The sequence below is a fragment of the Podarcis filfolensis genome (genome assembly GCF_964270895.1).
Source record: "Podarcis filfolensis genome assembly, chromosome: 1".
NCBI classification, from domain to species: Eukaryota; Metazoa; Chordata; class Lepidosauria; order Squamata; family Lacertidae; genus Podarcis; species Podarcis filfolensis.
The window spans coordinates 79,521,710-79,548,210 of record NC_139604.1 but is presented as its reverse complement, the minus strand read 5'-3'; the positions used below and the strand labels follow the sequence as shown (position 1 = coordinate 79,548,210).

General features: G+C 42.9%; 2 protein-coding genes and 1 long non-coding RNA gene across 15 annotated transcripts in view; 1 reads left to right on the top strand and 2 right to left on the bottom strand.

Moving 5' to 3' along the window:
- The window catches only part of CAPRIN1 (cell cycle associated protein 1), a 34,640-nt gene extending 20,624 nt beyond the window's left edge, over positions 1-14,016 (bottom strand). For 6 of the 13 annotated variants that reach the window (XM_083602029.1, XM_083602040.1, XM_083602038.1 and 3 more), the window contains exons 1-3: positions 13,775-14,016; positions 13,014-13,260; positions 88-150 (exon numbers count right to left, since the gene is read on the bottom strand). In XM_083602029.1, the coding sequence (XP_083458155.1) occupies positions 88-150; positions 13,014-13,253 (303 nt within the window). In that variant the 5' untranslated portion in view covers positions 13,254-13,260; positions 13,775-14,016. Of the gene's footprint in view, positions 1-87; positions 151-13,013; positions 13,261-13,489; positions 13,747-13,774 lie in introns of those variants that run through there. The other 7 variants (XM_083602039.1, XM_083602037.1, XM_083602032.1 and 4 more) reach the window with 2 other exon arrangements.
- A 50-nt stretch (positions 14,017-14,066) lies between these two features.
- Positions 14,067-26,501, bottom strand: part of LOC310757641 (uncharacterized protein) — a 109,102-nt gene continuing 96,667 nt past the window's right edge. Inside the window, exon 7 of the mRNA XM_083603110.1 lies at positions 14,067-14,314. The gene's annotated coding sequence lies outside the window, so the exon portion shown is untranslated. The remainder of the gene's footprint in view (positions 14,315-26,501) is intronic.
- Positions 14,306-18,038, top strand: LOC310757821. The gene is made up of 2 exons (XR_014545490.1): positions 14,306-16,880; positions 17,145-18,038. It is a non-coding gene; the product is annotated as an uncharacterized lncRNA (long non-coding RNA).

Below are 26,501 nucleotides of genomic sequence, written 5' to 3'. Positions count from 1 at the left end.
AACAATTAGAACAGAATAAAAGAACAAGGGCTAAAAGAAGCCAATCTCTTATGAAAAATCTTTCAATATGTCAGTCAAAACATTTACCAACTGGTCTTGGTTAAGGCGTTCTCCTTTGTTCATTCGATCCTGATAATCATCAAGTTTGCCCTGTAAAGAAAGAAAAAAGTTTCACAATATATATACCTCAAACAAATTTAAATGGAACTGACTATGTTATATACTTTAGAGAGCATAGAAGTCCAGTTTTCCATGTTCCATTGTTTAACAGGAGAAATCAAGTGAAATTATTCAGAGACAAAATATCACAAGAGTTTTCTGAGATTAGGTATTTATTTATGAACCACTAGAAGACATCTGGTAAACAAACAGTACTAGAATGACATTTGTATTTTTTCTTAAAATATAATATGCATTTTCCCAATTTAAAAAGAAAAACAGCTATACTGTAACCTTAAAGGGAGTAGACATGTACCGTAAGATCAAAGTTTAAATGTTTATCTGACCATGCAACATTGTATCGAACTGCTGAAATAAATGAGTTATTTATTAGCTGCATTTCAGGGCCAGGATGGTATAAAGCAAGATACAAAGAAAAGAAAGGCAACATAACAGGCAGTGTGAAGCACAAACAGATACATACTGAATTAAGCACCAAAGTTCTCTTATAGAAACGCAACAGAAAAGGGTATGGTGCTATTCCAACATTAGTCCCGTTAAAATCAATGGTGCTACTTAAGTAGCACTGAGTATGACTTAGCTGGATATTACCCTTAAGTTTTGAAGGAGTTACCGAATGCCAGAAATTAAAGAGACAAACAAATATTAACTGGAAGAGAATTCCACAACTGTGGGGCCACCACCAAGGATGCTCTGTATCATGTGTTCACCACCCTAGCAGGATACTTAAAAGCTGATAAAATTTTGAAGTTATAGAATTCCTACACAGATTTACCCAGGAGTAAGCCCCGTTCAATTCAATGGTGTTAGCTTCTGGGTAGCCATGTGTAGGCTTGAGCTTACAGGCTTTATACAATAGTTTAAGGAACACATTACATTTGTTTCTTTTAACTTGTTCCACAACTTTTTGAGGGTTTTTCTTCTGCTTTCCATTCCATTTTTTAGTAATTCTTTGCAATATCCAACTTGTCATACGCAGAGTAGACGCATGGAAATAAAGGTTACTAAAGCTGCTTACGTCCACGGATTTCAACGAGTCTTTGTCTGATATCACCCATCCTTCCCACACAAACACACAGATTCCATATGCAACATTCACCACACAGAGAACCTCAAGCATTGTACCTGCCCAGGGGAATATTATCACACAAAGCAGTTTTATGTAGGCTCCTTATAGGACCATTTATATTAAAATTAATCATTTTGCTTTGAGTAAGAAATATTGTCATCTAGTTCTTTTAAGGTAGTATACTGTAGAATCATGAGTTGCAGGAAGTATCAAAGGTCATCCTGTCCAACCCCGACAAAGCAAAAATCTATTACCATAACATTCCCGATAGGCAGCTAGCCAGCCTCTGCTTTTATCTTAAAGGAGAGTCCATCACCTCCTGAGACTATAGTAATGTAAAATGTTCTTTCTATCCTTTAGTCATATCTTATTTCTAATTTGATTCTATTTCTAATTTGATTCTAGTGGTATAGGTTCTACTTCCTTGGAGTGACAGAGAAACAAATCTGCTGCATCCTTTATGTGAATGTCCTTCAAATTTTTGTATCACCTCTTAAACAGTCACCTGTTCACCCAATTTCGTCAACCATTCCTTCTGTGACTTGGTGTCCAAACCCCTCAACTTATTCATCCCCCTTCTCGGGACATATTCCAGTTTTTCAATATCCTTCTTAAACTGCACTGCCCAATATCAGACTTAGTATTCCAGATGAGATCTGATAAAGGCAAAATAGGGATACCACCACTTTTCATGATCTGGACGTTGTAAAATTGTTTTAGCCTTTCAAACAGCAGTTTTGTGCTGGTGACTCATTCTTAGCTAGATCCTAATCCTAATCCACGTACCATCATGGTGCTCGCCAGATGCTGAATTGTCCAACACTAATCATCTCTGACCACAGGACATGCTCGTTGGAGCTGATGGGAACTAGAGTCCCAACAACACTTGGGGGCATTACAGCGGCTATCCCTACCCTAGAATCTTTTTGAATACTTTTTTGAATACCTAGAATACTATTGTTACACTAGGTTCTACCTACCAAAATACATGAATTTTTTCACTGTTGCCAAGGGTCAGCTCTAGAGTAGCTCTTCTTTTTGCCTGTTCTTCCATCTTCTGGAAGATCAAGTTGGCAACCAAGTTTCATTCTTTTAATAATCTGCCAGTTAATATTTATCCTCATTCCAAAACATTTTCAACTATTAACCTCCTTTCTTGAAATATCCAAATGGGCCTTACTAGTCCTGAATGACTCCTTCCAATTTTGGTAAAACGGTGCTGTATCCTTTCACTAATGTAGGTTTGCCTATTCCAAAAAGTGAAAATCCAGACAGATTTATTTTTAGTGCTGAGCTTTTTTTAGTTTTGCCCAAAGTTGTGGCTGCAGTATTTCAGATGTGTCCGGACATTTGGCAACCCTAACTAATGAGAAGCCTCTTCCACTCATAGATCCCAGTCTTCAGATTCAGTAGAATAGCACTTCGTTAGAAAAGTAACTCAAAATCCAAAGGAATGAATCTGTTTGTGCAGACTTTTGTATAATAATTTGCAAAAGCTCATTCTCAGTATCTTTATGGTCTGCTGGTTTACACACAACTATTTGTGTGTCCTTATTCACTGCTTCTTGTGCCATATGCCAACTGTGATACATTGTGGCACTGAACTGTACTTCTACCTCTTGCATAGGAACTCACGAAACACTGAATTTCCCTCTTATTAATGGACTTCCTCTCTGCATTGCTGCAAATTATTGTAGTTAAAAACAGTGTATCAGGCAATAAATTTCAATTGTCCATGGGAACTAATCAGCAAGATTACCAATTCAAATAATCTAAAAATGAGTGTTCCATGTGCCTTTATTTCAGTGCTTTTTGTAGACTAATTGTTCTCAAGATGCCAGGTCTAGCCTTTCTGCAATCCAGAAGTGAACATGTAATAAATTTTGGACTTCTGCTTTCTGAACAACAGCTATCTCTCCTCCACCCCACCCGCCAACATGCCACAAGGCAAATCTATTTGGAAACAGAAGAAAGTTTCAAAGTCAATCTGGCACAGAGGGCCTGTCATTTAAAGAAAAATGCTTAACTTTCACTAGGCATGCTACAATAGCTCTTGGTATCCGAGCTGAAAATGTGTCAATAACCATAGTATACAAACCTGTTGTTTATGAAGACACTCCTGGTTTGTACTATCAACTGTACTCTGTGCTCATTCACGCCTAGACTGTGATTAAAGCCAGGATGAATTTGTAGGTGGGCAGGTAGGTACGGAGCAGGTAGACTATTTTGCCGCACCTCATGTGCAATACAGCAAATGCAGTATTTGTGGAAGAGACTGGAGAAAGCATGCAAGCTTGCAGCAAGATCCCGTAATCGTGGTTGTAAAGTGAACATTTTACATCTGTATGAGGCCAATAACCTAGTACAGTGGTACCTCGGGTTACAGACACTTCAGGTTACAGACTCCGCTAACCCAAAAATAGTACCTCGGGTTAAGAACTTTGCTTCAGAATGAGAACAGAAATCGTGCAGTGGCAGCGGAAGGCGCCATTAGCTAAAGTTGTACCTCAGGTTAAAAACAGTTTCAGGTTAAGAATGGACCTCCAGAACGAATTAAGTTCTTAACCCGAGGTACCACTGTACAGTGGAACCTTGGTTCTCGAACGGCTTAGTTGACAAACAAATTGACTTCCGAAAGGCAAAAACCTGGCAGTAAGTGTTCCAGTTTTTGAACGTTTTTTGGAAGCCGAACATCCAATGTGGCTGCCAGCTATTGTTTCCAGGGTGCCTGCCCCAATTGGAAGCTGTGCCTTGGTTTTTGAATGTTTCGGGAGTCAAATGGACTTACGAAGTGGATTAAGTTCGAAACCAAGGTTCCACTGTAATGTGGAACCTTGGTTTATGAACTTAATCCATTCTGAAAGTCCGTTCTTAAACCAAAGCATTCTTAAACCAAGGCGTGCTTTCCCACAGCAGCGGTGGACTCAATTTACAAATGGAACACACTCAACATGTTCCGCTTCCAAGGCAAAGTTCACAAACCAAAACACCTACTTCTGGGTTCACAGTGTTTTTAATCCAAGTTGTTCATAAACTAAGCTGTTCTTAAACCAATGTACCCCCGTAGATTTATTTAACTCTCCTACTACGAGTACACCTAGCTGCTCCACTTTTAGAAGAATTTTAGGAACAACTATACAAATAAAATGATGAAGAATCCAGGGACTCTCCCCCTCCTGCTGCGACCAGCTCCCCTTCCCCATGTCTCCTAGAACTTGCAGAGAAATGAAACTGGAAGAGCAGAGGGTGGTTGTGCACAGACGCAGCCTGATACTTCATGGGAAAGACCCTGAAGAGGAGGCATCTTAGTAGACACTAGGAAAGTAGGGGCCTTTAGTCCTCGCAACTACTTCATCAGGGCAAGACCTCCTAGAAAGAGTTGCTGAGACCACTAGGCCTGAGCTGTGGTTTGTTTCCTTGAATAAATATTTAACTGCACTGGCCTCAGGTGATTTATCATTTTTGTTGCTGACTCCAGACTTGACAGCTGATTACACCCAATTCTCTCCATTTGATTCCAGTGTTTAATGTCTGTAACAGGTGGATTAGGATCAACAAATCGAACCTTAATCCAAACAAGACAGAGGTGCTTCTGTTCACTAGATAAACCAATCTATGATAGGAATTCATCCTATTTGCATGGGGTTGCACACCCATTGAAGTTTCAGGTATCTAGTCTAGGGTACTTCTTGATCCAGCTTGCTGAGATGTCAGGTGTTGGCAGGAGTGCCTTAACCATCTTAGCTGGTGTGCCCATTCCTAGAGGTGTCCAATGACACACACCTTAAATTATATCCAGATTTACTATTGCAATGCACTCTACATAGGCATGCTTCTGAAAAGTGTCCAGCAGCCTCAGTTGGTGCAGCCTGCAGCAGCCAGATTTTTAAGCACAGCTGGTTCATCCCACAGCTGGGATCATCTTGCTAAAATAGCTACACTGGCTTCCAAGTTATTTCTAGGCACAATTTGAAGTGCTGGTCATAACCTTTGCAGTCCTAAACAACTTAGAACAAGGATATTTGGTGGATAGCCTGTCCTTGTCCCCCCATTGTTCAGATCTTCTAGAGAGGCTTCATTGAATCACACCAGTTTCCAAGCTGTAGAAATGAGAAAGGGCATTCTGCTGCACCTAAAGTGTGTCATTCTCTCCCTTCAAAAGCAGATACCTCACTCTCTTATCCCAGGCTTTGGTTTGTAAGATTATGTGTCTTAGGCTCTTGCTACTGTGTCTACTGTTAATATTTTATCTGCTCTTTTCTTACAGCTGCTATAGTCTATTAATCCCAGTTGTTTGTATTTTTGCTAGTGCATTAGTATTGTCTTTATTTTTGTATTTATTATTACCACCTTTAGTATAATTCATAGAAAGATGGGGTAAAAATATTCATTATAAATGCACAATATAAAGCTTGAAAATGTTGCCTTTATACAACTGTTTACTACTCTCAAACCTTTCAACCAAAGAGTTCAACTGGAATCAAAGCTAAGTCATCAAAGTAACTATCAAGGAGCAATTTTATATACAGAATAAAACAAGCATAAGAATATTAGTTTTAGGCACCAAATTAATTGGACATCACATGAGTGCTATTCAGGCATAAAGATGGATACGAACAGAAGCTTGCAAGATATACTCAATTATACTCTGTTTTCAATTTTATGCTACCATCTAGTCACCAAATAGACAAGAGAGTTAAACAACCACTACAATTTAACTTTTATATTTTTCACTGAGCAACAGATTTTTTTAAAAAATTGAAAAGCTATCTGGCACAACAATCTCCTTAAGAGTGAATACAATGTTCCAATAGGAAACAGCTTGCCTACATTTTTCACAGTGCAGTTTAACTCTGTGTGAAATAGTTCTCCAAAACCTCCTTAGCTAGCTTTAACATTGAAAAGAAGTTATTTTCACTTTCTATTCCAAATAAAGCCTTCTACTTCCTTCACATTAACTTTTACACCTTTAACAAATACTATCTTTTCACTTGACCCGATGCAATCAAAGACACCAAAAACTGCTGTGCTTACTTCTAAGTTCTATTAGCATGAATGCAACCTATTTAAATGAAAAGGAAATTATCAATTTTAACATAGAAATTTAAAATAATAAAAAAAATACAGTCATACCTCGGGTTAAATGTGCTTCAGGTTGAGCGCTCCGTGGCGACCCGGAAGTAACGGAACGAGTTACTTCTGGGTTTCACTGTCCGCGCATACGCAGACGGTCAAAATGACGCTGCGCGCATGTGCGGAAGCAGCGAATCGCGACCCACGCAGTTGCAGGTTGTGTTTGCTTCTGGATGCGAACGGGGCTCCGGAACAGATCCCGTCCGTATCCAGAGGTACCACTGTATTTGCAACCTGCAAAGTATTTATTATCTGAATCAATAATTGTGGATCATATTTGATTACAAACCAGATAAAAAAGGTAATCCTTCCTACTTGATGATGATATTTGGAGCCAGATTTAGCAACAATTTAAAATCAGTACATCCACGACAACCATGTTAGAAAATGGCAGAGCATTTCCCCAGTTTAAGGGGATTACATACACAGCAGCAAGATTGTGTGAACAAATGCAGCGTGTGGCTCCCCTCTCAGATCTAGTTGCAGGACCCATGGTGCGAAAATTCTGCTGCTTGGTGAGGAAGGATTTTATTCAGTTCCCACACCTATCCTTCCTTAATGTCAGATAACTTATGAAATTTTAAGCTATAAAAAGGGTTCTGTGTAGCCCTAGGTGATCCCCACATGTATTAAATTGAGGTGCTATTTATAGCTAATGCTAGAGTATATACTGTATCATTTTTTTAACATAATGGACACTATCCATGGAGCTAGCACACAGGTGTTAAGTGACAGTGCTGGCACATGAGACGTATTCCATGAGTTCCTTGGTGGCAAGCTTCCATGTGCTTTCCTTCCACTAATTATTGGGAGGTTAGACTGGAGAAGCTGCTCAAAGGAAGCTGACAAAATATGTATAGGTTTTGCTTAGGGCAGTCACAGGATGAGCCACCAGACTAGGTACTGTACCCTTATAGGTTAATTATAAACACAAAAAGCAAGCTATTTATCTTTAAAGACTTAAATAAAAGTATAGTTATCTATAATTTGTACCAGAATTTTCATCCGCATTTGTGTTCTGTCAAGTTCTACCTGCACTGGAGAAATGGGGCAGGTAGCCAAAGCTGGTAAAACACACCCCTAACCACCAAGGCTACATATGTCTCCAGTGGCAAAGCTGGGGTATACAACCCCATCCAGAACAGGCAATTGGCCAATTTCTTGGACATGGGATCCCCTCATCCAGAGTCTTGCCAGGATTTAAGCTCAGCTTAATTTCCCTCATACATCTCAGTGCGTTTTTTTTTTAAATTTATTTAACTATTTATAATCTGCACTTTCTTAAGTATATCAAATACTGCATTCAGGCACTGGTCCAAAGCCTGCAAAGTCTCTCCAGCTTCAGATAAATGGAGCTGAGTGTCATCAGCATACTGATAACATCTTGCCACAAAACTCCTAATGACCACTCCCAACAGTTCTAGAGATATTAAATAGCACAGGGGTTAAAAATACAGCCCTGAAGCACCCCACAGTGCAAGTGCCAGAGCAGAAAAGCACTCTCCCATGCTCACGCTGTGCAGATCAAGAAACAGGAGTAAAGCTGCACTCCGCTTGTCCAATTGTTGATAAAAGTCATCCATAAGGGGGACTGAGACTGACTTGGTGTTATGGCCAGGCCTAAGGTCAAATTGAAATGGGTGTAGATAAAGGGTTCCCAAGCATCATACAAGTGGTTTGGAGTGTCTGTAATAAAATTTAAGAATCACAAAACATCTAGTACAGCACATTACAATTGCTACAACAGGCAGAAAATTAAGTGATCAGTCAAGAACATCAGCAATTTTCAAATGGTTCATGGGAGAAGATTGGGAGCCACTGGCCTAAATAATCTGTGGCATCTAACAATGTCTTCAAGCTTCCCCACTAGGACTCTCTCCACCACCTTTCTAGAAAAGAGGTATTTACAACTAGCTGGTAGTTATTCCAAACCAAAAGGTCCAGGGCTAATTTCCTTGAGAGTGGTCATCCCACCACACCTTTCGAATCAGCAGGAACCACACTCTGACACAGAGAAGCATTAACAAATCCTGAACACAATCAGTCAAACTGTTAGATTTGGGAACAGGGGTCAAGTGGGCACATAGTTGTGAACATAGTTGAGAGTATAGGTGCAAGCACTTTGCCCTTATGTGGCTGCATAAACTAAAACCAATTCCACGAAGATCACAGCCTCTGGCATTGGCTACTTTGACTACAAGCGCAACAAAAGCAGTGTCAAGGTCACTCTGAAGTAAACTAACTTTATCCTCAAAGTGTGCAGCAAATTGCTCACAGCAGCTCCCTGAATGCTCCAGAGGTTCTTCCCCCACAGTGGGAGTCAGCAACCTTTGGACAATCTGAAATAGCTCTGCCAAACAGCTACTAGATGTAATGCAAGCTGTGAAATATGCATTCTTTGCCACCTGTGCTGCCACATGGTAGTCACAATTATGTTCACTAACCACTGTTGGTGGGCTTCAGACTATGTCCTGTACCATCTGGCCTTTAGTCTTTTGTCCAGCTCATTTCATTGCCTGTAGCTCTCCAGAATACCAAGGAGCCAGTTGGGCTCTGCAACACCAGAAATGATGCTTAGGACCAATTGTATCAACCAAACAGCCATATTATTTCAGCATCTATAGAAAAGACCAGAAATTTGACAGGCTCAGCAGATTTCTCCACTAGAAAACCCCCAGTGTGTTCAGGAACCCAGGAGGTTTCATCAGTCTCCAAGAGTGGCCATTCAAACAGGTCCACCATCTTTGCCAGGGAGAATTGCCACCATTTTGCCAAAGTTTACCTGAGAGTTATCTGTCCATGGCCAGGGAGTGCATTTTAACCCCCTACTTTCAGTCTATCACTCAAGGTAAAAACTGCATCAAGCATGTGCCCTGCCCGGGGTGTTGAACTGATGACATCTAAGACACCTCCATGGTTGTCATAGAAGCCATGAAGTCCCAAGCTGGCCCTCTCGCAACAGCCATGTGGGTACTGAAATTGCACAGGTCTATCGTCCTGGGGTCCTCCAGCACCATGCTAGATAACATCTTTGTCAGGGAAGCAACTGGCCAGCAGGGAGGTCAATATACCAGCACCATTCTGTCTGTCCAGTACAACACCAGGTGCAAACCTTCTAAGCACACCCAAATGTCAAGAGGTTTTCTGGTAAAGGAGATGACACTTATGTGGATAATGGAAGCACCCACTCCCCTCAGTCTGCCCTGGTGCTGTAACAAATACCCAACCTTCCATAATACATACCAGGTCAGTCCTCTCACCACAATCCAATTGTGAATGGTTCACATAAATTTGGGCCACATATTAAAAACTAGGGACTAATAATAAATGAATCCTACACAGTCAGTTGTTCCTCCCTCTGTTCCCAGTTCTGGGAAATGCACCATACCCAACCTCTCATCTTGAGTTACGGTCACAGGTTTGTTTCTCCTACAATGGCTATCCCTAACTGAAATACACTGGATGAGAGGGTTGCAGTCGAAAAATATTTTGAAGGCACCAGGTTGTAGTAAGCGGTCTTAGGCCATCTAATCTATACTTCTCTCCAACATGTGTCATTTAAGGATGTTTCTTGATGAATATTTGTCACTGGAAGCCCAAATGGCTTCTATGGCCAGGAAGACCTTTTTCCAGTTACAGCTGGGTCACCAGTTACAGCCTTCCCTAGACCAGAATAGCTTGGCCACAGTTTTGCAGTTCTAGTAACTTTCCAGCCAGACCCTGAAGATGGTTTGGAAACTGAAGCTGGTACAGAACGCTACTTCTAGAGTGCCAGCTTGAATTTTGATGTAGCGTCACATAGTATCTTGCAGAATCTGCACTGGCAGCCTTTATGCCACTAGGCCTCATTTAAGATGCTGCCGCTGACGTATAAAGCCCTGAGCTACTTGCGACCTGCCTGGCCTTGAGTTCAGCAGAGGATTGCTTGTTGTTCCCACCCAACTTCCAGCAAGTATTCACTCTTGTTCAGGTATGAAAGAAAGGGCTTTTGTGATAGCTGAGTCACAGTTAAGGAACTCTCTTGTCCTAGTGGCATTGACACCTACACTTTTATTGAGCTTTCCCCGCTATCACATCAATACATCTTTATTTTCCCAGTCCTGTGTTGGATCTGTTTAAGTCTTCTTATCTACAAGTCTTTATATTTTAATTGTTGCCTGATTCTGTGTGTTTCTATAATGTCTTGAGTTTTTAGGACATTTTGTTTGTATTTACTACTTCTGCTTTTAACTGCTTATGTTGTTTATAATGTGTTGGTAATTTTGGTACCGGACATTCAATGCCATTTTGTGGTCTTTTTCAGTGAAAAATGGAACATAAAAACCAAAATAAATGTGGAGCTTCCTAAAAGTCAATACAGAAAAGTTCCTAAGCCTGAAATATGATGCTTATACATGGGGTTCTGAAATATTTTCATTTGAAAGATTTGCACATCAAAGTTTGATTCTGGGTTCAATATATATATATACTATTTAACCCAATGGTGCACTCCCATGCACCTTTACTTGGAAGTAAACTCTGCTAAATTCAGTAATTACTCCCAAGTAAATGAAGTCAAACAGGTTTAAAATTACATGAGCCCTACTAGATAAGGCCAAAGACCTATCTAGGCAGCATTTTGGTTTTCATATGAACACAGCAGTCCTCTCTTGTTGCTTCCTGCCTACTGCTCCTCTGATCATTGAAACAGTATGCCGCCACCATGACCAGCAACCATGATCCTGATCCTCTTTTAAAGCTGAACTGGTAGCTATCACTACATCTTGTGTGGTAGCAAATTCCCCACACTGTGCTGAACCCTCTAAAATTCACCTCCATTTGATTACCCCAAGTTGTAACACTGAGAAAACGAGACATTTCCTGTCTGCTTTCTCCATGCCATGGATAATTCCATTCATTGATAATGTCCCTTTCTACTTGTTTTTTTCTAAACTCCCCCCCCCATCATCAATGAATAAATCTTAACCTTCCTCACAAGGGAATTCCTCCAGCCCATTGATAATTTTGGTCTCCTTTAAACACTTGATCTTTCTATGCCAGCTGGTCATTACAAGAACTCTTAAGAAATTGGTTACAGATAGGTAGCCGTGTTGGTCTGCCATAGTCAAAACAAAAAAAAATTTTCCTTCCAGTAGCACCTTAAAGACCAACTAAGTTAGTTCTTGGTATGAGCTTTCGTGTGCATGCACACTTCTTAAGAAATTGGTTTTCTTTCTTCCTCCTCCCCCTCAATCCCTTTTGTGTGATGTTTTACCTCATACGCCTAGGGACATTTGGAAGCAACCCTGGAAGGCGGCTTCTTTTTTTACTAAAGAGCTGGATAAACATTCTTTAAATTAAAATTTGCGACATTAAGATTAACCAAATTAACTTGATACAAAGAGCTTGGTGTCTTTTAAGACTCCTGTGCAGCCAATGGAACTCTTATCACATCACCCCCATCACAACTATAATAATTTAGCTTTTCAAACTCATTGGTGCTTTAGAAGAGGCATGCCATTTAAGTTCCACTGAATATGCAGATGAACTGGAATGATTCTCCGGACTGTAGTGCCAGTATTTTTATAAACCCATACAATGTATCAGTTTTGTGGAAGGAAGAGACTAACTTTTCACTAGAATGGGTTATTCCAGCAGCATAGTCTCAGTTTCCCATCATGTATTCCCCCAAAAGCTCAATTCTAAAGTGCGGCTTGATCAAATGCATGCTGACTTGAGAGTAAGTCTCACTGTGCCCCAGGTGCAAAGGCAATTCTGACAAAGGGCATAGGGCAACTTCGGTGGCAATAATTTAAAAATGCTGCCCATGATGCTGATGTCCCTTCCTGGCCTAGACTTTGCGACAAACACCCTTCCCAACAAAGTAGCCTGAGCTCTCGTCACCCAGGGCCGGAGCCGCAGCCAGCCCGCCTGAGGCGTTTCATACACGCCGGAGCCCTTTAACGTCGCCGTTAAGTAGGGCGCACCCATCTTCAACGGGGCAGCGAGGGCATGTTTTCATCTGGCGTCTACGACTCGGCTTCGACATTATAGAAATAGTAACTAAAATGGGAGGGCACGGGGGGGGGGGGAGAGAGGTGGGGTGTTGCGCGCACACAGAGAGCGGAGGCTGCGCGTCTCTGGCAGGAAGGAAGCCTGCCGGGCCTTTGTGCAGCACCCGCCGTCGCTCACACAATGAGCCTCCCTCTCTGGGAAGAACCGCTGCCTCTCACCGCCGCCATGTTGGGTCCTGGCCGGCTCCATGTGCACCGGGGGGGGGGGGAGAGAGGCGGGAAGAGTAGCGAGGAGAAAGAGGGTCGCTCGTAGTTCGGCCGCCACCCAGCCTTCAAAGCCTCACTTCGGGCGGGAAGCGAGGAGAGGGCGGGGGGCGGATTGGAAAGGCAGCTAAGCCCCCGGGCGCCAACGGCCCCCAAATGCGTCCCGTTCGGGGCGGAAAAAAAGAACAAAGGGAGAAGGCCGCGCCGCCTCCCCTCGGCCTCGGAAACAAAAGGCGGGGCAGGCCGGCAGGGCCCCGAAGGGAAGGCACGGCGATATGCGACTACGCCTCCCGCCCGGCCCCACAAGATAAGATAGCGGCATCGGCAGGTGGGGGGGGGGAGAAGAGATGGGGGGGGGATTTGCGCCTCCGCACCTTTTTCTTCTCGAGGTTGCGCAACTTCTTGTCGATGACGCCCAGAATCTGCTTCATGGCCTCGGTCTGCACCGAACTCGTGCTGCCGCCCGGAACCGACGCCGCTTGGGATGGAGCCGCCCCAGCAGCTACCGTTGCCGCGGCTGCCGTTGCCGGAGGCGCCGCCGACGCCGCCTCGTTCCCGGTTTTGCCGCCGCTGCTGCCGCTGCTCGCCATCGCGCTGCTGGTGGCCGAGGGCATCGCTTAACTGAGGAGAGAAAAGCGCGGCGTTACGGGATTCGAAGGGGAGGGAGGGGGAGAGAGAGAGCGCGAGTCAGCCCTTGAAGGGAAGCGGGCGAACGGACGGGCCGCCGGAGGGGACACGGCGCGCGAGGGGAGGGGGAGAAAGGAAACGCCTCCTGCCGGGAATCCTTTTATTCTGTTTTTTTTAATTATCTCCCCACCCCCTTTTCTCGAACGCGCGACTCAGACCGCACCTGTCGGCGCGCGCCCAGCGATTCTAAGGCAACCTGACTTGTAAGGTCCGTCAGCGGAAGGGAGGGGGGGAAAAAGAAAGGCAGCCCTTCGCGCGGGCGCGTGCTCGGCAGCGCCCACGTGACCGGCGGCCTGCCCGCAGCGCCGTTCCCTCATCCTCCCGCCCAACAGTCTTGGAGGAGCCACCCCTCCTTTATCTCAAGCCTTTCTCCGACAGCGCCCGCCCCCCCACGCACTCCCATCGGTCCATCCGTCCCTCCTTTCACTCCTCGCTCCCGCTTCCTCACCGTGTGTGTTTGGTGCGCGCGCACGTGTGTGAGAGAGAATGGAAATGAGTATCCCTAGGGCGCGCGGGAGGGCAAGAAGGGGACGGCCCAATGTGTGTGTCTGCGCGCGCGAGGGGGGGAGGGGGACGGCCGCCTCTGCCCACTCCAGCCCCGTCACTTTCACCGCTCCTCCTTGTTACCTCTGCGCCGAGATACGGAGGGGAAAGAGAAAGAGGAGGAAGGGAAGGCGAAGAGCGCACGCGCACGCGAGGGGCGGGGCGGAGCACAAAAAGGAGGGGCCGAGCGACCGGGCTCAGGAAGGGAGCGGGGTCCTCATCCGTTAGGGCTGCCCCCGCGGAGCGCCTGATCGGCAAGCGGCTAAAGTAGCTCACGCCCGTCTCCCGAGTGTGCCTTCGCGAGAGCCTGAATATTATGACGCCGGTCTTTCAGGCGCAAGGCCACCTAAGCGGAGGAGCACAATGGTGAGGCGGAGTGAGGCGCTTGCCCTCGCCTTGAAAGGCCGCGGGGCGGAGTTCCCGGCCGGGCTAGGCGGCGAATCTGCTCTCTTTTTTTTTTGGCGTGGTACGTCCGAGCCCTTAGATGGTTGGGAGGCGGGCCTCTCTGAAAGCGCTGCATTCCCACGTGAAAGGGAAGCTCCAGGTTTAGACACGCGTCATTAAAAACCAATAAGATCCTGGTTTATGTCACTGGCTGGGCAGCAGCTGCTCGCCAGGTATTTACTTGGCGACTGTTTTGCAAGGTTTTTTTGTGGGTTGCTTACTGGAAAGCGAAGGCGGTTGTTTGTGTTGGCACTTGGAAAATATTCAGTATTAAGCTAAGTCTCCGTGGTCCTCTGGGCAAAAGTGTGGCACCCATTTCGGAACAGTGATTAAGTGTACTGGAAGATCTCTAGCGGTTTTGAATTTTCAACATAGGTATGGTCATGGTAACTGGACTTGATTTTATGTATCCTGGCTAAGTGGCTGCCTTAGTAAAACCCTTATATCTAGGGTGGTTGTTGGGGTTTTTTCAAAACATTGCCCTCTGGACTTTGGAGAAGGGATGGTTAACGTATTAATAAAACCAGCATGATTTACAGGCGGTGTGGTGGCAGATGCTACTTCTGTAGGCGGAGGTGCCTAATCAAGGTTTCAAATTCTGAATATTTGGGAACTTGCTTTTGGTAAATGATGAAATAAATAAATCATATCACAGGAAAATTATCTAAAGTGATAGTGGATAATTATTTGTTTTACAAAAGGCTTTATAGAAGTATTCTTTTTGGCAGCCTGTTGCAACTAGGTGTGGTCACCAAATCCATAGAGGAGGGCCCAAATTTTTCCCCCAGGAAGTTGTGTTCAGGGCCAGTAGTAAAAAAAGTTAAATGAATAAAAATATGCCTTCTAGGCAGGAAAATGACCAGGATTTTTAAGTCGTGCAGTGAAGGAACTGAGCTGTAGAAACACCCATACTGTGACGACACACCCTGCTATTCAGGTTGCAACCTGCACATACACAGGCAAACACAATAGCTGTGTTTCCCTAGAGTTGCTTTGACATCCCTTGATCTTAAATAATAAGTCCATTGAGAAAGCAAGAAATAGGTTTGATACACTGGCAGGTCAGGAGAGCTCTGACTAAATATCTGCCACTCTTGGGCCAGCCACAAAATATATTCCACCTCTCAAACTTAAAACTGTAGCAACACCCATTTGAGAGAACTTGCTGGTTCTTTATCCACATCAGGGCACTATCGTTCCAAACGTTGTGAATGCAAGTTTGCAAACGTACAAGTTGTTTTGTTCTACTTTTAATTGTAAAATTACATAGAGATCTTTCTGCAGTTGTGAAGCAGTTCTACAGTGATGTTCCAAGAGCTGTGGCAAGTATAGAGGCAAGGGAAGAAGAGAGTTGAAACTGTTAGAAAGCAGATGTTTGCAAGGAAGCAACACTTTAAAGATTTTGTGAGACAACTCAAATAAAAAAAAAGCAGGGTGCAGTATACTGCCTCCCTCACAAAGTTATTTCTAACAATTGCAGTAGATGGGCTTTTATATGTGTGTTCAAGCAATGTGTGCTTACTATGCAAATTCTGAACTAACAAGACTCTTGGAACAAGCTGCTCCTCCAGTTACATTAGAAGGTACATAGTTGAAACCAGACATCCTCAGCATGTGCCCTTCTCAAATACCATATATTTAAATTAAAAGTAATGTGTGTGTGGATAGAGCTTTGAGGGCATTAGAATTAGGTAAGATTCGTAAAATCTTGTCAGCCTTTAGGAGTCAAGAAATTTTTCCACATTTTCCCATTATGAGGCAAGCAAACAGTTTCTCCAGATTTCGCTTCGATCGTATACATTTGATTATGATTTTTTAAAAAAGCAGAAATGTATATTAAACCCCCAGTCATAGATTTATTAGCCATGACTGCATGGAAAGCATCACATTTGAAAGCATGTTTCACAGAGCATTGGGCCAGGGGGGCTATTGCCCTGGATGCACATTTTTGAGGGGGCGCAATCAGGTGCCCCCATGACAGGCACAGAGCCCTAGCAGCTGAGGCATGTCTAGTGAGCAGATGGATGGAGGCAGCAGTCGAGGAGCCTGTTGGAGGCAGACTCCATCCAAGCTCTGCATGGGCTCTGCATGCGCCCCCCCCCCGGTGCACCCCCAAAAAACTGCCCATTCCATCAGAGGGGTGCAACATTTTCCCCGCCCCAGGTGTCAGCAACCAGTGCTATGCCACTGCATTGGGCTGAATACAGTGCTCAGAAATCTCATTGGGGATGCTCCTGTAGGGGGGCATGCACAGGAGCGTAAGTCAGGTGGCCTGACCCTTTTCACTGTAACACCTGTAGCTGCTTATTCCTCAGTGTGTTGTGTTAAACTAGTGCTTAGGCCAGAAATAGCGCTAGAGCGTCCTAAAGAGTACAGTTTCCCAGATACTGGTGATTTGGGATGCCTCAAAGCTTATGATGAGGTGCAGAGGTTTATAAGCCTTAAATACCTATAGCAGAACAATTCTAACCTTGGCTGGAGTCAATGAAGCAGTGGATCCTTCATCACATTTGAAATATTAGCAGCTTGAGTGGGGATGAGGTTTATTTCGTCTTTTTTGGTATACAGTGGTACCTCGCAAGACGAATGCCTCGCAAGACGAAAAACGCGCAAGACGAAAGAGGTTTCCGTTTTTTGAGTCGTTCCGCAAGACGAATTTCCCTATGGGCTTGCTTCGCAAGACGTCTTGTTTGTTTCCTTTTTCTTAAAGCCGCTAAGCCGCTAATAGCCGCTAAGCCACTAATAGCCGTGCTTTGCAAGACGAAAAAACCGCAAGACGAAGAGACTCGCGGAACGGATTAATTTCGTCTTGCGAGGCACCACTGTACCAGGTCTAGGCTGGTCTAGCTGCTGTAGCAGAATCCCCCAAAACCAGTAGTGCTTTACACTGGTGGAAAAGCAGCACCATTCTAGCCACCTGCCATCAACTGTACCCGGTGCTCAAAAGAATTAGGAAGTAAAGCTTGAAGAAGCTTATAGTTGGCCCTTTTAGGCAGAATAGCTATGTTAAAAAGGTAAACCTTCCACAAAGTGTTATGTGTGGTAGCTATATCACCATCAATATCTGTCCACTTATGGAAGAACAGTTCAGAGATAAATTGGCCAATGTCCAAGTCAGTTGCCTTACTGTTCATCAAAACAGTTATTTTCTTTCTGATGGGGTTTTAAGGAGTAAGCTTTGAGGCCTTGATTTGGGGTGTGGCAGATGAGTTTGGTTTAAACAGACGATACAACTGGAGAAATGGCTGGTTTTGGGGCACTTTGGGGGAGGAGATTGTACCAAGTTAATGGAATAGCATCTGGAAGGTGAAGCTGCTTATATCTGTTTCTGCATACACGAGACAAGATAAATTAAAAACATTATACACCAGTGAGGTTGTACCCGGCATGCCTGTCAATGTCTCCTGGCTGTTGGAGGACTTGTGGTCAATGGGGAGTGCCACAAATAGTGAGATTTTGGATGAGGTACTCAAGGAAATACGGTAAATGTACCTAACTTGGGAAACAGTTCTTAAAACACCAAAATTAATGCTGCTTCAACTGTCTGAGTTGCATGGGGAAACATAGTACTGTATTTTAGGACTTAAGTAAATATGTTAGCTGCTGCCAGGCTTGTGATAACATGGTTGTGGAAGAGCAATAGGACTCTATAGATCTCTGGTACAATAAACTTTGCAAAATGCCATTGCAGAGGAATTTAGGGATCAAATCTGCATCATCAACAACAATCAAAACAGGCCCTTTTTTGGGGTGGGGGCAGAATGGAGTTGTTTTGTTTTTCATAAAGACTTGACAGTACAAGGACACCACCAGCCCAGTTTGCAACAATTTAGAAAGACTATTAATTATACAAGTGTCTTTGAAATTATAATTAGTTAATGTTGTTCATGATGCTTTAAGTCCCTCAGTTTGATGAATGTGGTTACAGTGATTGTCTTCTATTTTACAGCCATAGTGACAGAGAATAATATGTTAGTTCATGCCATTGTAGCATTGGGCCTTTTCTCTGATCCAGAGTTTTATTTGTTTATTGTTGTTTCTGTTTCATACATGCAAATAACTGTAGCTCTCAAAAAATACATTAAATAAATGAAACATGACTTGGGACTGCATTCTTACTCATGCTGTTCATGTAGCTGTTCAAGATCTGGCCACTTCAAAAAAATGAAATGAAAACTAGGAACCAACTTCAGCCTTATATAGTATCCGACCATGAGGTTAAGCTTCCTAGTTCCTTGATTACTGTGCCATGTGTGCCTCTATATCTTTCTCAATGGATTGCCTTTGAATATTTTATTGCTCTTGCTTGCTGGTGCATTAATGTTTTAACATACAAGACCTAATTATAATTCTTGTTTATTTACAAAACTGTCAAGCTTTTAATCCTCAGAGGATGAAACTTGAATGTAATTTTATTATGAAAACTTAGTTAAGGTGGTATTTTGGACACTAAGAATTTGCTGTTGTTCTCAGGAACACACCTTTCCAGACCATTCTATTATTGTTGTTTTATTCCAGCAGAAATTGCACTTTTAATTATTCCAAACAATTTTTTTTATTCCAACCTTTTAATTATTCACATTCCGGATGGCCAAACATTACAAATTATCTTAACAAGGAAGGGGTTTTTTTAGTTTTAAAATGCTTTATTTAAAAGTTTTGTTGCCACATTTCTTGAAAGAAAAGGCAAGCTACTTACTGCAAAAACTTAATATTACAAGGGTTTGCCCTGGATGCCAGTTCTTGGGTCCATTTTTACACATGTAATCTACACCGAAGTGTTGTGATAATGGTGTATTTGAGGTGCAAGCAATTCATACCTTTGACAGTGATTGCATCAAGTGGGAAAGAAACCTGTGATGAATGAGAAGACATGTAGTTGGCACACTTGCCAGCACCTTCCTTGCAGTATCAGCTTAAAATGCCCCCAACTTTCCCATTGTAACAAAATAATTAATATTGACATGTGTAAATCCTTGTGCACTCAGATGAGAACATAACACATTGAAGTCTAGGTCTTGTGCCTTTGTTTATACTGACCTGCTTATCTTAGACCCGCTTACGCATTTACAATTGTCAACCTCACATAGCCTCTTCCACGTGACAAAGTTTCATCAGAAACAGAAAAATTAACCACTTCCACGAAATTACCTGTAATAATATAGTAAAGTTGAAACAGGTACCTCAGATAAAATGGCCCAGTTAAAATGTGATAATCTCGAGCGCACACATTTTCACAGAAATAAAGGAATATTACATCTTTGTGAATACTGTGTAACCCAGCATGGCACAAAATCATGGCAAGTGGAACCTCAGTGTTCCTTCTGGTGTTGCATAATGTGGTTAGAGGAGAGGCCTTACTCAAACATGCACTGGGTGACCCTTGGCTAATCACTGGCTCCTAGCTTAATCCACTTTACAGGGTTGTTGTGAAGATAAATATCAAGGAAAGGGGAGAGAATCATGTATGCCGCTTTGAGCTTGCTGGACAAAAGGTGGGATAGAAATGTAATAAATTAGAAATATATTCCCCTGGAGCTGTTAAAGGTCCCTTTTTACATGAAAATTTAGCCCAGCCTTGACTCAATAAGGGAGTAAATTTTATGCCATGTACTCAATAAATGTACAGCAATGTGGAAGTTGAGTGCTGGTTTCGTTACTAAGTTTTTTATTTGAATATTTGTGTGACAAGGCACCAACTTGGCAACTGTTTACAAAATGCTACTGCACTAAATAGGTTTCTCATTCCATCTTTTGGACTACCTTGGGACTGATATGTGTGAATTAAAAAGCCTTCCTACCGCCAATAGCTCTAGAAATATTTCCCTTCTTTGCCATTTCTAAAGGCAGGCCAGCTGTGTGGGAGAGAATTTAGAAGTCAGCCATCAAAGCACATGAATAAATGTAATAATTTAGCTCATTGCTATGAAATGGCAGCTAGGAATGTCCTAACGTTCACACATGCACAGTGATGATAGGAAGGGAAAAGACCATAATCCACCAGACTCAGTAGTTTGTCAGTTTTCCATGCACACCAACTAGCTGCTGAGCTTATTACATTTTAGAAATGAAAATTTTGCTGCAAAGTTTCAAAATACTAACATGATTCTTTATGTCTTTTGTAAGTCTGTATTGTGTCATGAAAACAACTTTGAATTTCTCTTCCCAGAGTATGAATAAGTGTAACCACAGTATAAAGCTCTGGTTCCCATTGAAGCCAGGGATTCTTAGCATATATAATTTGTTCTATGGCCGCATTAACCACATGCCGGGCCGAGTCTAAACACAGAAGAAGTCTAGTCTTTGCAAAAGTGGAGGCAATTCACAGACTTCAGAGAGCAATAAAACAACACAAGAGTTTGTAGCTTTTAAACTGTTAATTGTTTTATTTAATGGTTTAAAAAGATTTGTAGAATGAAGAAATGCTCTCACAGTCAAACTCAAGAGATGTGCCAGCTATTAATCATCCCTAAAACAATAAGGGCATTTGTTATTACTGTCTACTGCCTGTTCTCAGCTTTAATCTGTCTTTTGAGTTTGACGCTGCCAGATTTTCAGAAGTGGGTCACCCAGTTCTCTCTGGACCCTGTTTTTCTGCTGAGCAGTTAAAATTAGCATTTTCTATTATGCTGCTGGAGATTTTGGAAAGATATTGAGAGTGAACTTAGTCACATTTTCCTGAACTCCCCCCACCCCACCCCAATTTCTGGTAATGAAAAAAAATCCAGTTCATAGATAGGGATAAGAAAAACATCGTGTACTCAAAGAAATGCCTTCTATGACCAGTAGGGATATAGGAGAAATTCAATTCAATTTGCATTTAAAGGTGAACCTACTTAATTTGCCATTTCCAAACAATACAAGTAATGAAACACAGCGTAGCCCATAAACCAGATGGATGTATAGTTTGATCACGCAGCAGCTCAACCCATCTCATTCTTGATATAGTTCTGTGCTCAGCTGACATTTACAGCTTTTGTAAGTAGCACAATTTTTGGGGTGTGCACATGACATCAAATTTGGCCAAAGAGTGAAACTCTGAAGTCTGTATTATCAGCACCAAAATCTGACAGTTCTGCAGCAAGTGAAATTGACAAGCGCAACATGGTGGAAACCAAAGGCAGGAAAACCATCAAAAACTCCTCCAGAACTATGTTGCTGACCTGGCAGTAGATATCAAACAATTGTATCTAGATCTTACAAAGGACAGCACCACCCGCGTCCCATACCCAACTGTAATAGGGGTGGCTTAAAACCTTGCCTCCACCCCCCACCCTTATTGGAAAGAATGACACAATTGTTATATACTGTTTGCTCCATTAATAATGATAATGATATTTAAAAAAAATAAAAATGCTAGAACACAGCTATACTTCAAAACTGACACCTCTCTAAACTTCACAACCCAATTCTGCGACCAAACATTTACAAAGATGTATACCGTATTTTTCGCCCTATAGGACGCACTTTTTCCCCTCCAAAAATGAAGGGGAAATGTGTGTGCGTCCTATGGGGCGAATGCAGGCTTTCGCTGAAGCCTGGAGAGCGAGAGGCGTCGGTGTGCACCGACACCTCTCGCTCTCCAGGCTCCAGGAAGCTATCCGCAAGGCTTGCGGGCGGCAGCCTGCAGCGCAGAGCACGGGGCGCCCTCCGGAGGACGCCCTGTGCTTCACGCAGGTGTCGGCAAGCCTTGCGCACCTGGGGGATCTGCCCCCGGGAGCGCAAGGCTTGCGGGCGGCAGCCTGCAGCGCAGAGCACGGGGCGCCCTCCGGAGGACGTCCCGTGCTTCGCGCAGGTGTCCACAAGCCTTGCGTGCCCAGGGGAACTCTGAAGCAGAGCGCCCCTTGCACCGGGCAGACATCGGCCAGCCCCACAAGCTTGGGGGACAGCGGGGAGGTGCAGCGCCGCCACCCCACTGTTCCCCGACCTGGTTTTGGGGGGGAAATAAAGGGAAAAAATTTTCCTTTATTCCCCCCCCCAAAAAAGTAGGTGCAGCCGGAGCGTCCTATGGGACGAAAAATACGGTATATTAGAGGGAAATGTGCCTAATAATATTGGTGAAAATAACATACCAAAATGCGTTATATTAGGGGAAATTGCTTGCAAAAATGTGTACATTAGTTAAAGTTGCATAGTTAAATGTGTTTATTAGAATTTCACGCTAAAATGCAAATCACATTTTAGGAATTTTTTTTTAAAAAGCACGAATTGATGCAGAATGTGGAGAACTGAATTTACGATTGGAAGAATGAGAATCTGACAGAACAAGAACTGACAGATTTGTCCATCTCTAATGGCCAGGGACAGGAACAAGTATAATTCTAAACTTAGACATCATTAGTTGGCATAAGTAAACAGTTCTTACATTGCACTATATGTTACTGCTTTTGTTCTAAAACCATGCACATTCACACACAGCCTGTACTTCCTACGGTAACTAAGCTCTGTTTAGCTGCCCTTGTAGTAAATAAATCGAAGGAATTAAAAAGTAATTTCACCCCAAAGCAATCAACTCAATTGCTTGTATCCAGTTTAATTTAAATAGGAAGAAACAGACAATATATTCTGCCTATCAGCCACTAGAGGGTGAGAGCTCTGTGAGGAAAATAATTGAACATTATAACTAACCTATTCAAAGGCTAATGAATTTTCATTTCAGGAGAAATATTGGCCCATGACCTTGAGAACTGTTAAAGACAGTTGCTGGCAGCTAAGCTTCAGAATATTCAGCAACAATATAGTGCAGCTTTTCATCAGTTTGCAAGCTGACTTTTAGTTTTCAAGTTATTTTAGTATGAATGATAGGTAGAGCCAGAAAAATTTTCCTATTCCTAGCTGAAAGCCTTTTGCTCCCAAGTGTTTGCTTGACATCCATAATGTTTGCTTGGAATCAATAATTTCACTATCTTGTGTCTGGTTCCAAAGTTCAGTGAATAATATTTGGAAGTCATTGACATAATTTTATACTAAGTTTCCAGTTCTTGTATCCTGGACAATTTGACTTCAGTTATATTCGGAGACTGAAAATATGCTGCATATGTAACATGTGGCTTTTCTTTAATCTCTTAGAAACATTGAAACGGGAACTCCAGCTAATGAATGGTTCGTGGGACTCCTTAGGGACTCTTCTATCTTGTGTAAAATTCCACAAGTGTTTAGGCTACTGTGTGGAAGTGATCAATGAGCGTTTAAAGCCAAGATGAGGGGACTTCAGTCTTACATGGTCTGCTTTGAAAGCACTTCAGCCATGATCCTCTGATGCATTTTTAAATTCACAAAGGAATAATGCCTACTCAGGTTTTCCTGAGCCAGTTAAGGAATAACCACTGTGTGCTAAGACATCCTGATTAAGCACTCTTTGCTTAACAATGAAATAGCTTGCTAGATCTGATGAAGATCCATCTCATTCAGCATAGGAAGCTGCCTTATACTGAGACTTCAATGCCAGTATTGTCCACTCTGGCTGGTAGCAGTGCTGCAGGTGTTCAGACAGAGCCTACCTGGGGATGACAATGAGAGTATCTAGAACCGCCTACTTGCCACTCATCTGTGTTACCAATGAGCTACCGTTCTTCCCCAAGGCATACTTTGCAGGAATCCTAGCAACGAGCAGGTGCTAAATGGTCCATGGCTGCTGGGTTTAAAGTGTCATATCCTTATGTCCTAACTCTGCACTTAGCACAGTGTATTTGCCATTTAATTCAATAATTTTCAATGACAGTCTTGTTGAAAATGGCCCTTGATTGCAGATAGGCCTTGAGTGAAATAATGAGGGACACTAAGTAAATGTAAACAACTTGTTTTGTGCCACCATATTGTCTTTCCTCTTTGAAATGCTATAATCAGCTTAGTGAAAGCAGCTGGTAGTACTGTGCCACATTAATGAAATGAGCAGGGAGCTCATTTATTCTCCAGCTAAATCCAATGTTTTTTTCTAGTGGCCTCCAGGTGGCACCAGTGCTTAAATGATAAAATCAGGCGTTGACCTTCAGAAAACATGGCATCTTTGTTTTGAGGTTCTCTGTGTCGCAACTGGATGTGGCTTGCGACCAAGCGACAACTTTCACACAAATGAAACTTTGTCCAGATCACGGGAGGCGCCTCCTACTTACATCTGGCTCATAGATCAGCTTGTTTCTAAAAATACATTGTGCGCTCAGTTTGATGTCCTGGGAGTGCGGTAACTCTGCAGCGTGCCGCTTTGAACATTTGCCTTATTAAGTGTTGCATCCAATTGGTGTCCTGCTGCTCTTTGATACATCTGAACCTTCCAATGTGTTAAGTCTAAGGCCATTCCCTCTACACATCCCCCTCCCCCAATTAGATTTGCAGGGAGCTATTTCAGTCAGGTTGAGCTTCCGGAGTGCAGTGTACAAGGCTAAATTCAAGGTTCTAAAATGCACAAAGAAGTCAACTTGAGTCCCCTTTTCAATGGGTCATGTAAATTAGTCTCTGTTTTTGATTCTGTCCCTCTGCAGATGGTTTAAATCTGCAAATAGTCAAGTGCTTCGTATCCAAGTTATTTGAGATCACAATGCAGTGGTTTTTAGAATGCTTGGACCATCTTAATGCCGTGATTTTGTTGCATGTGGCAGCTTTTCTGGAAAAATAATTGTTTTTGTGTTGACCCTTGGAAACCAGTGTGGGCCTAAATGGGTAGAACCCTCTTCTGGAGAACCTTTAGAACTGAACAGTGCTCCTGCAGAACCACCTTCCAGAGCCATCCATCTAAATATGAGTGGAACTGCCGCAAAGTTGTGCCTCCAATAACCAACTCAGAGTTACCCTACAAGGATACCCTGGTCAAAGGTATCAAAAGTTGCTGAGATTAAGGCCTGAATGCTGATAGAAATGGTTTTTAAAAATGGATAACTGCCAAGCCACATACATTTTTTCCCATATCATAGTACAGTCTGCATATGCCTGTTTTGCTGAAACACATTCTTACATCTCACCACACAAGTAGAGGTTAGGGTAGTAGAGCTCAACATCAAATGTGTCCAGTGCTTTTTTTATATAAGAAAAAGTGTTTAGGGGTTCTCTCATTTTCCTACTCATTTTGAAATACTGCCCCTCAATGAGGCCAAACTTAGATTCACAAAATGATTAGGGGTAGGCGTGCCCCTGCGTCCCCCCAGAAAAAAGCACTGAATGTGTCTATAGAATTAGGTCCCGTCTACACTATACATTTAAAACAGTATCACACCACTTTAAATGATAATGGCTACACTTCTTCAAGTGGTTAAACAATCAGTCCCTCTCCCCTGGGAACTCTGGGAACTGTATGCTTGTGGGAGAAGTAGGGATCTCCTAACAGCAGGCATAGGCAAACTTGGCCCTCCAGATGTTTTGGAACGACAACTCCCATCATCTCTAGCTAACCAGTGGTCAGGGATGATGGGAGTTGTAGTCCCCAAACATCTGGAGGGCCGAGTTTGCCTATGCCTGCCTAACAGCTATCAGCAGCCCTAACTAACTACAATCCCCATACTTCTTTGAGGGAAGTCATGAGTGAAGTGGTATAATACCACTTTAAATGTAGAGTACAGGTGGGGTTTTAGTTTGTCCAGCTTCCATTTTGTCGCTGCAAAGGGGAGAAAGTGTCCTCTTCTCTGTTCAGAACAACAACATGGTAACTGCTTTTTTGGATCCCACTTCAGTTGGTATCATTTTAGCAACTCCTCTTTTCATAGTAAGTATTTGTGTGTTGAGAGTGATAATGAGAGGAGGGTTGGGAGAAATGCCACTCCCAGTCTGACCACAAAGTCTTTTCCTTTCCTTTGCTGTTTTCTTATCCTCACTGCTGGGGTGGCAGGATGTATGGGAGGAGGGATAGCTGTTGTCTCATTATCATGGTGCTGCAGATAATAAACATGCTGACACCATGTGGATGCCTTCCACAAAAGCTGTCCTTCAGTCAGTTAGCAATTCCTGTGCCATGTGCATGACTGTAAGCAGGATTGTGCTTGTCTTCTTTCTACACATGTGGGACTGAATGTGAGACGGCACAGAAGCTAGTGTGGAATTCGTAGAATCTCATCTGTTTTATTTAATCAATATGTCTAATCTACACAGATGAGGGAGATTGTTTTGAAATTGTGCATTTGGTGTTTGCAAATACAGTACTGCTAAAGTATTTGGAGATGTCTCCTTGTGTGTCCTACATGGCCATCTCTTCCCATGCCAAA